This window comes from Nyctereutes procyonoides, unplaced genomic scaffold, assembly GCF_905146905.1.
Source record: "Nyctereutes procyonoides isolate TBG_1078 unplaced genomic scaffold, NYPRO_anot_genome, whole genome shotgun sequence".
NCBI classification, from domain to species: Eukaryota; Metazoa; Chordata; class Mammalia; order Carnivora; family Canidae; genus Nyctereutes; species Nyctereutes procyonoides.
Genome location: NW_026575051.1, coordinates 63,650,433 through 63,663,894, shown reverse-complemented (window position 1 = coordinate 63,663,894; position 13,462 = coordinate 63,650,433). Strand labels below are relative to the sequence as shown.

At 38.4% G+C, this 13,462-nt stretch overlaps 1 protein-coding gene across 4 annotated transcripts in view; it reads left to right on the top strand.

The window, feature by feature from the left end:
• ATG5 (autophagy related 5) overlaps positions 1 to 13,462 on the top strand; it is a 126,228-nt gene that overhangs the window by 66,880 nt on the left and 45,886 nt on the right. For all 4 annotated transcript variants that reach the window (XM_055330432.1, XM_055330433.1, XM_055330435.1 and 1 more), the window contains one exon: positions 5,286 to 5,380. In XM_055330432.1, the coding sequence (XP_055186407.1) occupies positions 5,286 to 5,380 (95 nt within the window). The remainder of the gene's footprint in view (positions 1 to 5,285; positions 5,381 to 13,462) is intronic.

The following is a 13,462-nucleotide window of genomic DNA, read 5'->3' as shown; positions in this document are numbered from 1 at the left end:
CTCAGTGTACCTTCATTTGACAACCTGCCAAATAATTCATTTTTTTGTTTTGCTTTACAAAGATATTTACATATTACATATGAAGAAATTAATTCAAATAGGTTTATAATTGGATATACTTTCTGTTATGTATTTTGAAAACCTCTGGTCAAAACACTAAATATATTACAAGGCCAATTGTAGTAGTGATTTGAATAATACTGTTGATGAATGCAAAATTTTCTGAAGCCGTGGTTTTCAACTATTTTCTTTTCAAAGAAAAGCTTAAAGTCTGTGTTTTACATGCTGTCATAATCTGACACTCAGGATGCTATAAATCTGTTTGACATCACAGATGTTAAAAGACTAGGAAGTGGATGGAGCTTGCATGTGGAGGCCATCTCCTTTCCTATAACTTTGAGGGTCCCAGCAGCAATACCACATTGCTGAACTGAAGCTAAACAGCAGTCCCTGCAGTCCCTTAGATGTCCTCTCTCACCTGGGGAGCTTTTAGACACAAACATTGTTTGTGACATTAGGATGTTAAAATTTATTTTGCCTTGAGTTCTTAACTCAGAAAGCTTAAGTGGAAGAAGAGATATATTATTTAACATTGTCACTTTTTTCTTGCATTTTTTTCCATGTGAGGAACAAAGAATAGAAAACTTTATTTCTTAAGCTTCTTAGGGAGATATTTTGTTTTTAAAAATAAAATGTTTTTTCCTGAATTTTTAAAAATTTCTGAGACCAATATAAAAGCTTAATTCAGCAACAGAGAAAAGTTGGTGGCCACATAGATCTTGAGGAATTTTATTTTTATCTTTATTAAAAAAAATAGATTTACTTTCAGTTGTGTGATTCTTAATTTTGTAGCCTTTCTAAATGAATACATTTAAAAAACAGAAGCCAACTTATTAGTCATATTATTAATAGCTCTGGCAAGAAGGTTGTAAGTTATCTTCCCTTCTCTGATTCTTTGAATAAACTAAGTGACTGCTAGTTTTAATTTTCTCCTACTTAGTTGTTTTGTTTTAGAATTAGAACTAAGTTAAAGTGAAGGTTCTTGAAATTGATGTATATTTACTTATAATTATAGTTTAAAAAACAAACACCTAAAGACCATTATACTTTTTTTTAGGTTCTTTTACTTGTATGTATTGCTTTCATGGCTGATAAAACAAATAATTTTATGACTTAATTATAAAACTTAGAGCATAGTTATATTTAAAGTAGTGCTTGGTAACAAGTCAGTATGTTCTTGATTCATCAATGTATAGGAAGGTAGTAAAGCATCGTAATTCCAATTTTATTTTAGTTATTGACTAGGAGATAGAAGAGATACTGATATTACAAAATTCAGTGTGAAAGATGATTGATTAAATAGTCTCAGGACTGGTTTTCCTTTAGTTCCTTCTATTTGTGTCTTGTTAATAACATTGACTTATAAAAACTAGATTGTTCTTTGTTGGAATGTTTTAAAAAGTATTATTGAGGAAATACCTGTTTTATGTAACATAACAGTTTTATAAGAAAATTGAAAGCTACTATTAATACAGTCTGTTATTATGTCTTTATTCCCTTTAAACATAGTTGTATCAGACTGGGTCCAGTCAGGAGATAGAAACCACACAGAGGGTTAAATGGGGTAAGTTTCATATGAAGTATTTTTAAATTCTGATAAAAGAATGACTATAAGATGTAAGAAAACTGCAAATGATACTCTAGGGCTAAGGGAGGAAAGTCACACTAAACGTCATCTTCTGTCCAGGGCTGGATTTAGAACTTGTTGGAGAAGATACAGTTCAGTCCACTCGATTAGTACAGAAATTCACTCTTTTGCCCAAACTGTAGCCAGTCTTCAGTCACTGGGCAGTCAGGACAACCTGGAATGCAGGACACCAGCAACAAGTGGCCTGGGCATGTGGAGGGTGTGGCAGCTGTATGGGAAGTTGCAGGTAAGCCACCCACGTAGGCCTCCTGAGGAAATCAGGGGCTAACAGAGTCTAGGCGTCTTCAGTGGGCCTGTACAAACAGGAGCCTCTTTTTCCCTGCACTGTCCTTTTCGCCTTCTACTGAGAAAGCGTAATGTAGTTCTAAGAGTAGAAATGCTTCAGGAGCACCTGGGTGGCTCATTCAGCTAAGCATGGTTTCAGCTCACGTCATGATCTCAGAGACATGCGATCGAGCCTCACATTGGGCTCTATGCTGGGCATGGAGCTGCTTAAGATTCTCTCCCTCTGCCCCTCTCCACTGCAGTTCACATGTGTGCACACCCGCATGTGCACGCACGTCTCTCTGTTTCTCTCAAAGAAAGCAAAAAAAAGAAATGCTTCAATTGTGTCTGTTATGGCAGGACATATATTAAAGGGTGAATTTGAAGCTAAGAGTCATTAAATTGATAATGGGCACAATAATGATTCTTTTTCCAGTTTTATCTTTTTTGCCATTCAGGTGTATAAAAACTTTTTACTGATTACCTTTCTGTACTTCTTATCATTTGTGTTTGCTTCCTTTCCTTTAGCCCTACTGACATTTTGGGTCAGATAATTCTTGGTTGTGGGGAGTTGTTCTGTGCGTATGTTTGGCACATATGTATGTTTGGCAGCATACCTGGCCTCTACTCACTAGATGCTAGTATCACACATAAACAGTTGTGACAACCGAAAATGTCTCCAGACCCACTGATGAGCATAAATCTCTTCTGGTTAAGAACTGCTGCTTTTAAAAAACATTATTAAAAACAATCTAGTTCTGTCTTGTAATAAAGATTTGTGAGATGCCTAGGTAGCTTAGCGGTTGAGTGTCTGCCTTTGGCTCAGGGCTGGGATCAAGTCCCACATTGGGCTCCTTACATGGAGCTTGCTTCTCTCTCTGCCTATGTCTCTGCCTCTCTCTCTCAGTGTCTCTCATGAATAAATAAAATCTTCTAATAAATAAATAAAGATTTGCTTGTGGTTTTGCAAATGCCATTTTAATAAAAGAGGATGTCTCAATTATAAAATTTTGGTTTTGGAAGACGTATTAGGAACTATTTAATTGAACCTCTTTATTTCTTTTATAAGTGAATTAATTTTCAGTTGATTTGTTTCTAGTCATGTAGCTATTTTGTAGCATACCTAGGATTGGAACCCAAAATGTTCTCAAAAGTTATATATGTAGTATTTTCTTGTTCATTCTTTGACTTAAAAACATATGTTATGCATGCACTTTGGTAGATACTAGAGATTTGATGGTAAGACAGTGAGTAAAATTTGAGGTATCATGAAGAATCATTTTATTTAGCTATCACATTCTTGCTTGATACTTGATGATAGAAAGATACTTTTTAAAAAGCATTGAAAGAATAATTGATTCATATATGAAAGGTCTGTGGTTAAAGGAGCTACTCTTAGCATTAAGATGCAGTTTTGTGGTTGCAACTGTTGAAAACGGTTGTGGGCTTTGAATCAGAAGACTGAGTCTGGTCTTAGTTCTTCATGAAACTCTTAACAATTTAGGACTTTGTTATCATCTGTGACATTACATTAGACTAACTGGATTCTGAATTACCTATCCTGCCAGTTCTGATACAATATGAACTCCCAGATTGAAGTCGAGGATGAGCGTAGAGAAGGGCTAGAGACTGTCACAGTCTTCTAGGACAGGGATAGAAGAAATAACTAAAGTTTATTCTTTTATATGATTATGGTGACCTAAGTGGTATCAATACACTGGCAGTAATTTGGATTGAGATGAGTCTAGTAGTAGGGAATGTGATTTAATACCAAGATGATATCTGAAATTCTGGTGCTATTCATGTGCTTTACAGAGATTTGATTCTGAAATAAATTACTAAGTATAAAAAATAATTTTAAGATTGGATTCTGGGTAAATCAAAAAGTAGTTAAGCTAAAAAAACAACAGAATGGGAAAAATATTGTAGAGATTTATCAGTAAGGGGCTTGTGACCAGAATACATTAAAAAAAAAATCTTAACAGTAAAAACGACAACGCAGTTAGAAAGGAGACAAAGGATTTGAAGACATTTCACCAAAATAAATAAATAAATGGCCAGTAAACAAAAGATGCTCAACATAATTTCTCATTAGAGAAATGCTAGTCAAAACCATTAAGAGAGGGGTTCCTGAGTGGTTCAATCAACTGAGCATCTAACTACTTTTGATTTTGGCTCAGGTTGTGATCTCAGGGTCTTGAGATCAAGCCTCAAATGAGGCTCAACACTCAGTGCAGTCTGCTGGAGATCCTTTCTCTACCCCTCACCCCACTCTCATACTCTCGCTCTTTCTCTCAAATGAATAAATCTTAAAAAAAAAAAAACCATAAGGAGATAACATTTCAGACCCACTAGTGTGCCTCTAATAAAAAGGATGGGGAGGTGCTTCGGTGGCACAGTCCATGAAGCCACCAACTCTTGATTTTGGCTCAGGTCCTGATCTTGGGGTCCTGGGAATCAAGCCTCACATTGGACTCTATGTTTGGTGAGGAGTCTGCTTGAGGATTCTCTCCCCCTCTCTCTATTCCTCCCCACTGCCCCTCCCCCACTTGTGTGTATTTCTCTCCAAAATAAATAAGTAAATCTTTAAAAAAAAAAAAAAAGGCAGTAACAATTGTAGACATGGATGTGGACAAGTTAGAATCCTTGTACATTGCTGATGGGAATGTAAAGTGATACAACCTCTTTGGAAAACAGTTTGACAGTTTCTGAAAACATAGTACCATATGGCAGTTAAACAGTTACCAGATAAATTGGTTTCTTTTTAATTGAGCCTGAAAAATTTAAAAAGGAGTTATTTAGTCACTGAGATTAAGCTACAATTGATAGTTACTGCTTAAGTGTCAATTCCACATTTCCTTCAAACCCTTTCCTGTAGTTTTGTCTTTTTTGCTACTTAATATTTATTGTATTTAGTGTTTTGATTTTCTTTAAATAAGTTCTGGTTAAAGTTTAGATCACTTGAAGCTGTCCTTTTATTGTTTAGACAGTAGGAATAGGACAAGGAATCTAGACATTCATCCCTGTCTGATGTTTTTTGTCTTGATGACACAAGTAGTCATATCTGTTCAGGGTTTCTCTTATGAGATGAAATGTCTATGCAAATATCTAAGAAGTAGGGGCAATAATGTAGAAATGCTTATTTTATATTTTGCTTTATGTTTAGTTATGGAAAGATAAGTTTAAGAATAAATAATATACAAATGAAGCTTTTTCAAAAACGTCTAAGAGGATGTTTAACAACTTTCATTTCTTCATGAAAGGTTTTAAATTATAATGATCATTTTAAATAACAGATAATTTATCATTACAGACAGATTTGACCAATTTTGGGCCATCAACCGGAAACTCATGGAATATCCTGCAGAAGAAAATGGATTTCGTTATATCCCTTTTAGAATATATCAGGTAGGAAATGATATGGAAATAATATTTTTATTTTTTATTTTTTTTAATTTTATAAATTAATTTTTATTGGTGTTCAATTTACCAACATACAGAATAACACCCAGTGCTCATCCAGTCAAGTGTACCCCTCAGTGCCCGTCACCCATTCACCCCCACCCCCCGCCCTCCTCCCCCTCCACCACCCCTAGTTCATTTCCCAGAGTTAGAAGTCTTTATGTTCTGTCTCCCTTTCTGATATTTCTCACACATTTCTTCTCCCTTCCCCTATATTCCCTTTCACTATTATTCATATTCCCCAAATGAATGAGAGCATACACTGTTTGTCCTTCTCCGGTTGCTGTGGCCAAGTTCAAAAAGGGTGTTGCCTGAGTTCTCCTCTGGGATTTTGATGGAATCTTGTCTCACATTTAGATCTTTCATCTATTTTGAGTTTATCTTTGTGTATGGTGCAAGAGAGTGGTCCAGTTTCATTCTTCTGCATGTGGATGTCCAATTTTCCCAGCACCATTTATTGAAGAGAGTGTCTTTCTTCCAGTGGATCGTCTTTCCTCCTTTATCGTATATTAGTTGACCATAAAGTTCAGGGTCCACTTCTGGGTTCTCTGTTCTGTTCCATTGATCTATATGTCTGTTTTTGTGCCAGTACCACACTGTCTTGATGAACACAGCTTTGTAGTACAACCTGAAATCTGGCATTGTGATGCCCCCAGATATGGTTTTCTTTTTTAAAATTCCCCTGGCTGGCTGTTTGGGGTCTTTTCTGATTCCACACAAATCTTAAAATAATTTGTTCTAAGTCTCTGAAGAAAGTCCATGGTATTTTGATAGGGATTGCATTATACGTGTAAATTGCCCTGGGTAACATTGACATTTTCACAATATTAATTCTGCCAATCCATGAGCATGGAATATTTTTCCATCTCTTTGTGTCTTCCTCAATTTCTTTCAGAAGTGTTCTATAGTTTTTAGGGTATATTTTGAGAACCATTTGAATGGTAAATGGTTCTCCAACCTTTTATTTTCAGGTTGTAGGTGTCCTTCTGTCTAAAATGAGTCTCTTGTAGACAGCAAATAGATGGGTCCTGCTTTTTTATCCAGTCTGAAACCCTGCGCCTTTTGATGGGGTCATTAAGCCCATTCACGTTCAGAGTTACTATTGACAGATATGAGTTTAGTGTCATCATGATATCTATTTAGTCCTTGTTTTTGTGGATTGTTCCACTGAACTTCTTCTTAAAGGGGAGTTTTAAGAGTCCCCCTTAAAATTTCTTGCAGAGCTGGTTTGGAGGTCACATATTCTTTCAGTTCCTGCCTGTCTTGGAAGCTCTTTATCTCTCCTTCCATTTTGAATGAGAGCCTTGCTGGATAGAGTATTCTTGGTTGCATGTTCTTCTCATTTAGGACCCTGAATATATCCTGCCAGCCCTTTCTGGCCTGCCACGTCTCTGTGGAGAGGTCTGCTGTTACCCTAATATTCCTCCCCATGAAAGTCAGGGACTTCTTGTCTCTTGCTGCTTTAAGGATCTTCTCTTTATCTTTGGAATTTGCAAGCTTCACTATTAAATGTCGAGGTGTTGAACGGTTTTTATTGATTTTAGGGGGGATCTCTCTATTTCCTGGATCTGAATGCCTGTTTCCCTTCCCAGATTGGGAAAGTTTTCAGCTAGGATTTGTTCAAATACATATTCTGGCCCTCTGGCCCTTTCGGCGCCCTCGGGAACCCCAATTAAACGTAGGTTTTTCTTCCTTAGACTGTCATTTATTTGCCTTAATCTGTCTTCATGGTCCCTTAATTGATTGTCTCTTTTTTCCTCAGTTTCCCTCTTTGCCATTAACTTGTCTTCTATGTCACTCACTCGTTCTTCCACCTCGTTAACCCTCGTCGTTAGGACTTCTAGTTTGGATTGCATCTCATTCAATTGATTTTTAATTTCTGCCTGATTGGATCTAAATTCTGCAGTCATGAAGTCTCGTGAGTCCTTAATGCTTTTTTCTAGAGCCACCAGTAGCTGTATAATAGTGCTTCTGAATTGGCTTTCTGACATTGAAGTGTAATCCAGATTTTGTAGCTCTGTGGGAGAGAGGGCTGTTTCTGATTCTTTCTTTTGAGGTGAGGTTTTCCTTCTAGTCATTTTGCTCAGTGCAGAGTGGCCAAAAACAAGTTGTATTGGAACACGGGGGAGTATCACTGGTCCGTCCAGCTGGTCTTCTGGGGGAGGGGCCTGCTGTGCTGATTCTCAGGTGTTAGCACTTGGGGGAGCTGCTCTGCCCCTGCCTGCTGCAGGGCTCAGCGGGGGTTGTTTACCCCGTGGGGCCCCAGGAGGAACAGCCGCAGTTGCTATGGCAACTCTGGAAGCCTGGATTTAGCCTCCGCAGGAACTACGGGGCTCGGGGCTCTCGGCTCTCCGTCCGCAGGGCCTGGAGGCTCCGGGGCGGGGCCGCTGATCTGCTCAGCTCGGGGCAGGAGCGTCCTCGCTGTCTCGGGCCCTCCCGGCCTCTGCCTGTCCCGGGGGAGGCCGGATCCTGGGCTGTGTCCCGGCGCCCTGTGCTCCGGGGCCTGCGCTGTTGGATTCGCGCTCCCGCCCCGCAGCCCCCTCCGCGGAGCCGCCGCCCGAGCCCCTCCGAGCTGCTCCGGTCGGTCCCGCCGTGCGCGCTGCAGCCCTTAGGGAGCTCGGAGCACTCTCCGCGGGCGCAGGTGTCTGTTAGTGTCCCCGGGAGCCCGAGGGCATCCCCGCCCTCCTGGGTCCTGCTCCACCTCCCTGCGAGCCCCTTTCCGCCCGCCCGGGAAGGTTGGTGCAGCTCCTGCTCCTCCGGGACAGGGCTCTCCTGTCCTGGGGACACTCGCCCCGGCCCTCAGCCCGGCTCCTCGCGGGGCCCCTCCCCCTCGGAGGCCTTTTGTTCCTTTATTTCTTTTTCCCCGTCTTCCTACCTTGATAGAAGCGCGGACTCTTCTCACTGTAGCGTTCCAGCTGGTCTCTCTTTACATCTCAGGCCGAATTCGTAGATTTTCAGGATGGTTTGAAGGTTATCTAGGTAATTTGGTGGGGACAGGCGATTTGGGGACCCTGCTCTTCCGCCATCTTGCCCCTCCTCCAGGAAATAATATTTTTAACAATACCAACTTATAAATGCTTTAGACATCTTACTTCATGAAGTAGTATAGTCCAAAACTTTTTAGATTTGCATATAGTAACTGAAGAATATTTGTTAGAGCTTTCCAGATCTCTGTCTTTTGGTGATAATCAAGTCAGGGACTATGCTGAAATATTTGACTCATATACAGTTGATCCTCATTATTTGCAGATTCTGTATTTGCAGTTTTGCTTGCTTTCTACAATTTATTTGTAACTCCAAAGTCAGTACTCAGCAGTGCTCTCATGGACATATGCAGAGCTACAGAAAATTTGATTTCTCCAAAATGCACATTTTCAGCAATGCTGTACCTTCTTGTTTCTCCACTCTTACTATAAACAAGTGACTTCTCCAAGTCTGTTTAGTGCTATACTTTTCATGTTTTTTTGATGATTTGGTGTTCAAAATGGCTCCCAAGAGTAGTGCTGAAGTGCCATCTTTAAAAAGAAATGCACATATGGGGCGCCTGGGTGGCTCAGTCAGTTGAATGTCTGACTCTTGTATCTTGATTCTTGATCGGCTTAGGTCATGATCTCAGGATTGTGAGATCAAGTCCTGGTCAAGCTCCACACTAGGCATGGAGCCTTCTTGAGATTATCTCTCTCCCTCTACCTTCCCCATGCACATGTGCACATGCTCTGACTCTAAATAAATATATAAGTAAGTAAATAAATAAAAATCAAAAGGAACAACACACATAAAACAAGGTTATGTATCGATCAGTTGAAGAACATGTTGTGACCAGAGACACACAGTAACCCAACCCTGTTATTTCCCCCAGGAACAGTGACTCAGTATTTGCTAATTCAGTGTTTGCAGTGACTTTACAAAATGTAGCTACCACAAATAAAGAGAACTGATGTATTTGTTTTAAATGGTGAGTCTTTAGTGTTGTAAAACAAAATAGATAAATAGAACTCTCCTTATAGCAAACTTTCCTGGCGTAAAGAAACTCCTGTTTCTGTAGAGTACTTTAAAACTCCTAAGTGCTTTACATATAGCAAATACTTTGTAAATACTTGTTAAGTGAATGGTATTCCAGAAAGTAAGTTACCTATGATCTTGAAAAAAGCAGTTGAGAATAGGAATTGGAAACATAATATCACAGACATGGGCTCTAATCTAGCAGAATTTACATTCAATCTCAGAGAGATTGTGTCATAAATTCCCATTGTAACCACTTTCAGTATCCCACAGTCTTTACACATAGTTACCTAGTTAGTAATTTTAAAAATCTTTTATAGAGGCATTCATTACATAACTGTATTAAAGAGGAAAACAGATTGTGTACCTGAAAGCAAATAAATAAAAATCCCAGTATACTCGAAGAATGAAAAGTGTTCCTGATTTAAATAAGGTTTGTTTTCATTGATTTCATTAACATAATGGCAGATAAGACTATTTTTAGAGGATTCATAATAAGTACAATAGAAATAATATGAGAAAAATTCCTATTTGAACAAGAGCAGACCTAATTAGCCACATTCTCTGCTTTTTTTTTTTTTTTAATTCTACAAGTCTTTTTAACCACAGATATTATACAGTGAGTTTGGAAATACCACAGCATATTTATTTATACATAATCTTGTATTATGAAGAATCTGAGGCAATTTACACAAATACATAATGAGAAAACAAAAGAATTTAAAGTCAAAGCCACATTTGAAAAATATGAGTAATTTATAAGAATTTATAATAACAGAATTTAAAATCAAAACCACTGAAAATAAAAAATGGAAACTCACCATGAAATTATATAAATTATGAATGAGTGAGATACTCAGATTTATTAAAATTGACCTACAGATTTGACCCTGAGCATTCTTGTAGCCAGAGCAGGGGAAAAGAAATGTGGTAATACTTTTTTTTCACTATTCATAAGGAGAAAACCTTCTAGGTTATTAGGGAAAGCTAAACTTTCTTGGGCATTGCATAGGAAAGAAATTTTTCATATGGCTTAATTTACAAGGAGTAGGGCAATATTTTTTTTATAACTTACCCATAGTAAAAATATAGTTTTCATAAAGCTGCTTTGTAACATGTTACTCTACAGTAGCTAAAGACAATGAATTATAGGCCATGGATCATCCACAGTATAATGAAGAATTAGATGAAACAATGGGGAAGACTAGGGACTGAAAAGATTTTTAGGTTATTTTATGGAAGAATGTGTTTATCAGATAAGAAGGAAACGAATTGATAGAGCAAAGCATTTGGGGATTGGGATTAACAGGAAAGGTTAACCCAGCAGAGGAGAGGTTTGCAGAGAACTGTTAAGGAAAAGGAGGAGAAAAATTGTTGTTACTCATGTGAGAAAGCCTCAGTGTTTTCTGTGTAGCAAGGAATAAAGCCATCTGCTAAAAAGAGAGGAGTGCAACAGTTTTAAAAACTGTTGTTTGACAATGGGCAAGTAGAATGGTTCCTATAGTTGCATAAAATGATGTGAGAAAGAAAGCTGGCAGGAAGCCTAGTTGTATTGAAAGAAGAAGGATCTCACATTAGATGCCTCTGTACTGACTACCTAGGTGTGCATTCTATAAGAGAAACTTTTACAGAGCTTAGATTCACTAGTGATATGCTTTAGTTATTCCACAGATAAAAGCTAAAATGGAGCCAGATTTTGTGGACTAAGCATAATACTTACAGTGAGTAAGATTCTTCACAAATCTCAAAGAGAGAATCTGTGTCTTCACCATCACTGACACAGATATTGGTGGTTAAAGTATGTATTACAAACAGTAACAGGTTATGATAGAATTTCAGAACAGTCCTTAAGTTTTCTGAGTGCATTTCAAATATATATCTTGAGGTCAAGAGTTGCATGCTTTACCGACTGAGCCACCCACGTGCCCCTCAGAAATGGTTTTTAAGCAGCAACCCTAGGGCCAAGCTTGGAAGGGGGAGTTGCGTGGGGACAGGTGGGATCAACTCAGGTGGCTTGACCCCTCTTCTCTGAGGCTTGGCAGTTTGAAAGTCACCTCTCTATCTGGACAGATTCAAGTACTTTGCCCAAGTTAGATAGTTCTTGATCTAGCTTCAGTTCTGGATGCAGTAATACCCTTAAAATGCTAGTGATATCTTTGAAGGCAAGACTGGATTAAAAAAAAAAATCAATGTAGTAGGATTGAGCACAGTCTTTTATATACTGTGAGTGCTTCATAATTACTTAATTTAAGGTATTAATAGGGGATTAAAAACACCAAAGATCTTATAATGTTAAAGCTTAAAAATAAACTTTATAGTTAAGTAAGCCCAAACTGAAAAAGCTAACAATTTTCCTTGGATTTAAATGTATGATGACTTTAATAGGATAGTGCTACTATAGTAGTGAAAGAAAACAAAACACTAAGGTGCGCCTAGGTGGCTCAGTTGGTTAAGCGTCTGACTCTTGATTTCTGCTCAGGTCAAGACCTCAGGATCCTGGGATCCAGCCCTGTGTTCAAGGCTCCTTGCTCAGCAGGGAATACGCTGGAGGTTCTTTCTCTCCCTCTGTCCCTTCCCACGCACACACATGTGTCTTCTCTCTGTCTCTCAAATCTTGAAAAAAATAAATTAAAATGAAGGGAGAAGAGCAGGAGAAAATGAAAAAGAGCTAGAAGTGTGGGAAGGGTCGAAAAAGCTGTCACTCAAGATCACTTAGTAGAAAATTGTTTTGACCTTTTTCTGCTTCTGTTTCCTACTCTGTTTGTGACTACACATAAACCTCATTGAGTTCAGAAGGTTGGAAAATATTGGAGACATAAAGGCTAAAGCACCTGTCCTTGGGGGGGGGGGGGGAGTTGTGTTTCCTGGAAAGAGCGCTGAGCTAGAAGGGAGGGCCTCCAGGGCTCTGTGGGAGGGCTGACATTGTCAAGCTGTGCATCCACAGCAGGTTACTCAGCCTGGCTAGGCCCTTGTTTCTTCATCCATAAAATGAAAGAGGTGTGACTGAGTAAATTTATGCATCTGGTTAAAGTTTTTCTTCAAAGGAGCCATATTACAGGTTTGTATAATTCTATCAGTGACACTCCTATAAAAACATTTTAAAACTCCTGACTTAAGAGCAATGTATAGTTTTTACAACAAACACAGTCTTTTCCTTTATAGTATCACTTTATAACGCTGTATGAATTTCAGTCACTTCTCAAAATGAAGGCGGTTTATCTTTTTTATGAAGGCAGGGTAATTGTTTGGTTCATATGTGTGTGTCCAGGGTCTAGAAAAGTGCCTAGCATGTAGTAGGCATTTGTGAATATTTGTTAAATCATTGAATCATTCCATCTGTCTTAAGTAGTTGATTTGGGGCTATTTTGTTGTACCATGAGCTCCATAGTAACCTACTATAATGCATTCCCAGATCCTAGCAAAGTAGCTTATTTTGGAATTTAGTTAAATAAAATATAACACAAGCCAAAGACATTCCCCATAGAGGAGTTTCAAAACTATTTTGAGCTTTATACCTCCTAGCACTCACTTGTGAATAGGTAGGTTTTGACATGTGTACTTGACTAATAGTTTCTATACTGTGCATACTTTAAGCTCCTCTAGGGAAATCATCATTTACTGTGTAAGGGTTATTATTGTTAGAATGATGGTGCAGATGTACAGAGCAGAGATGTTCTTTTCAGGTTTGTCATTATGTTCTGGGAAAAATTGTCAGATGTGTTCATACCTCTCATTGTAGCATTACAACAGAGGAGGATTCAGAGAGACTGAATGTGAGGGGGGAGGGAAAAGAAAGAGAGAATGTGTGTGTGAAAGAGAAAATGGTTTTATAAAGTTCTATAATTAGATTGAAAGTGGGAAGCTAGAGAATTCTTCAAATTTGCTTGACAAAATGTGGCTGCCAGGTGGGGCCTCTTAGAAAAGAACTTGCTGCAATATAAAAATTTAGGAGTCTTAGTTTTTGCCCATTTCCTTACTTAGGCCATTCCTGGCTTTTTCCATTTCTCTATTTTGTATTTTTGAATC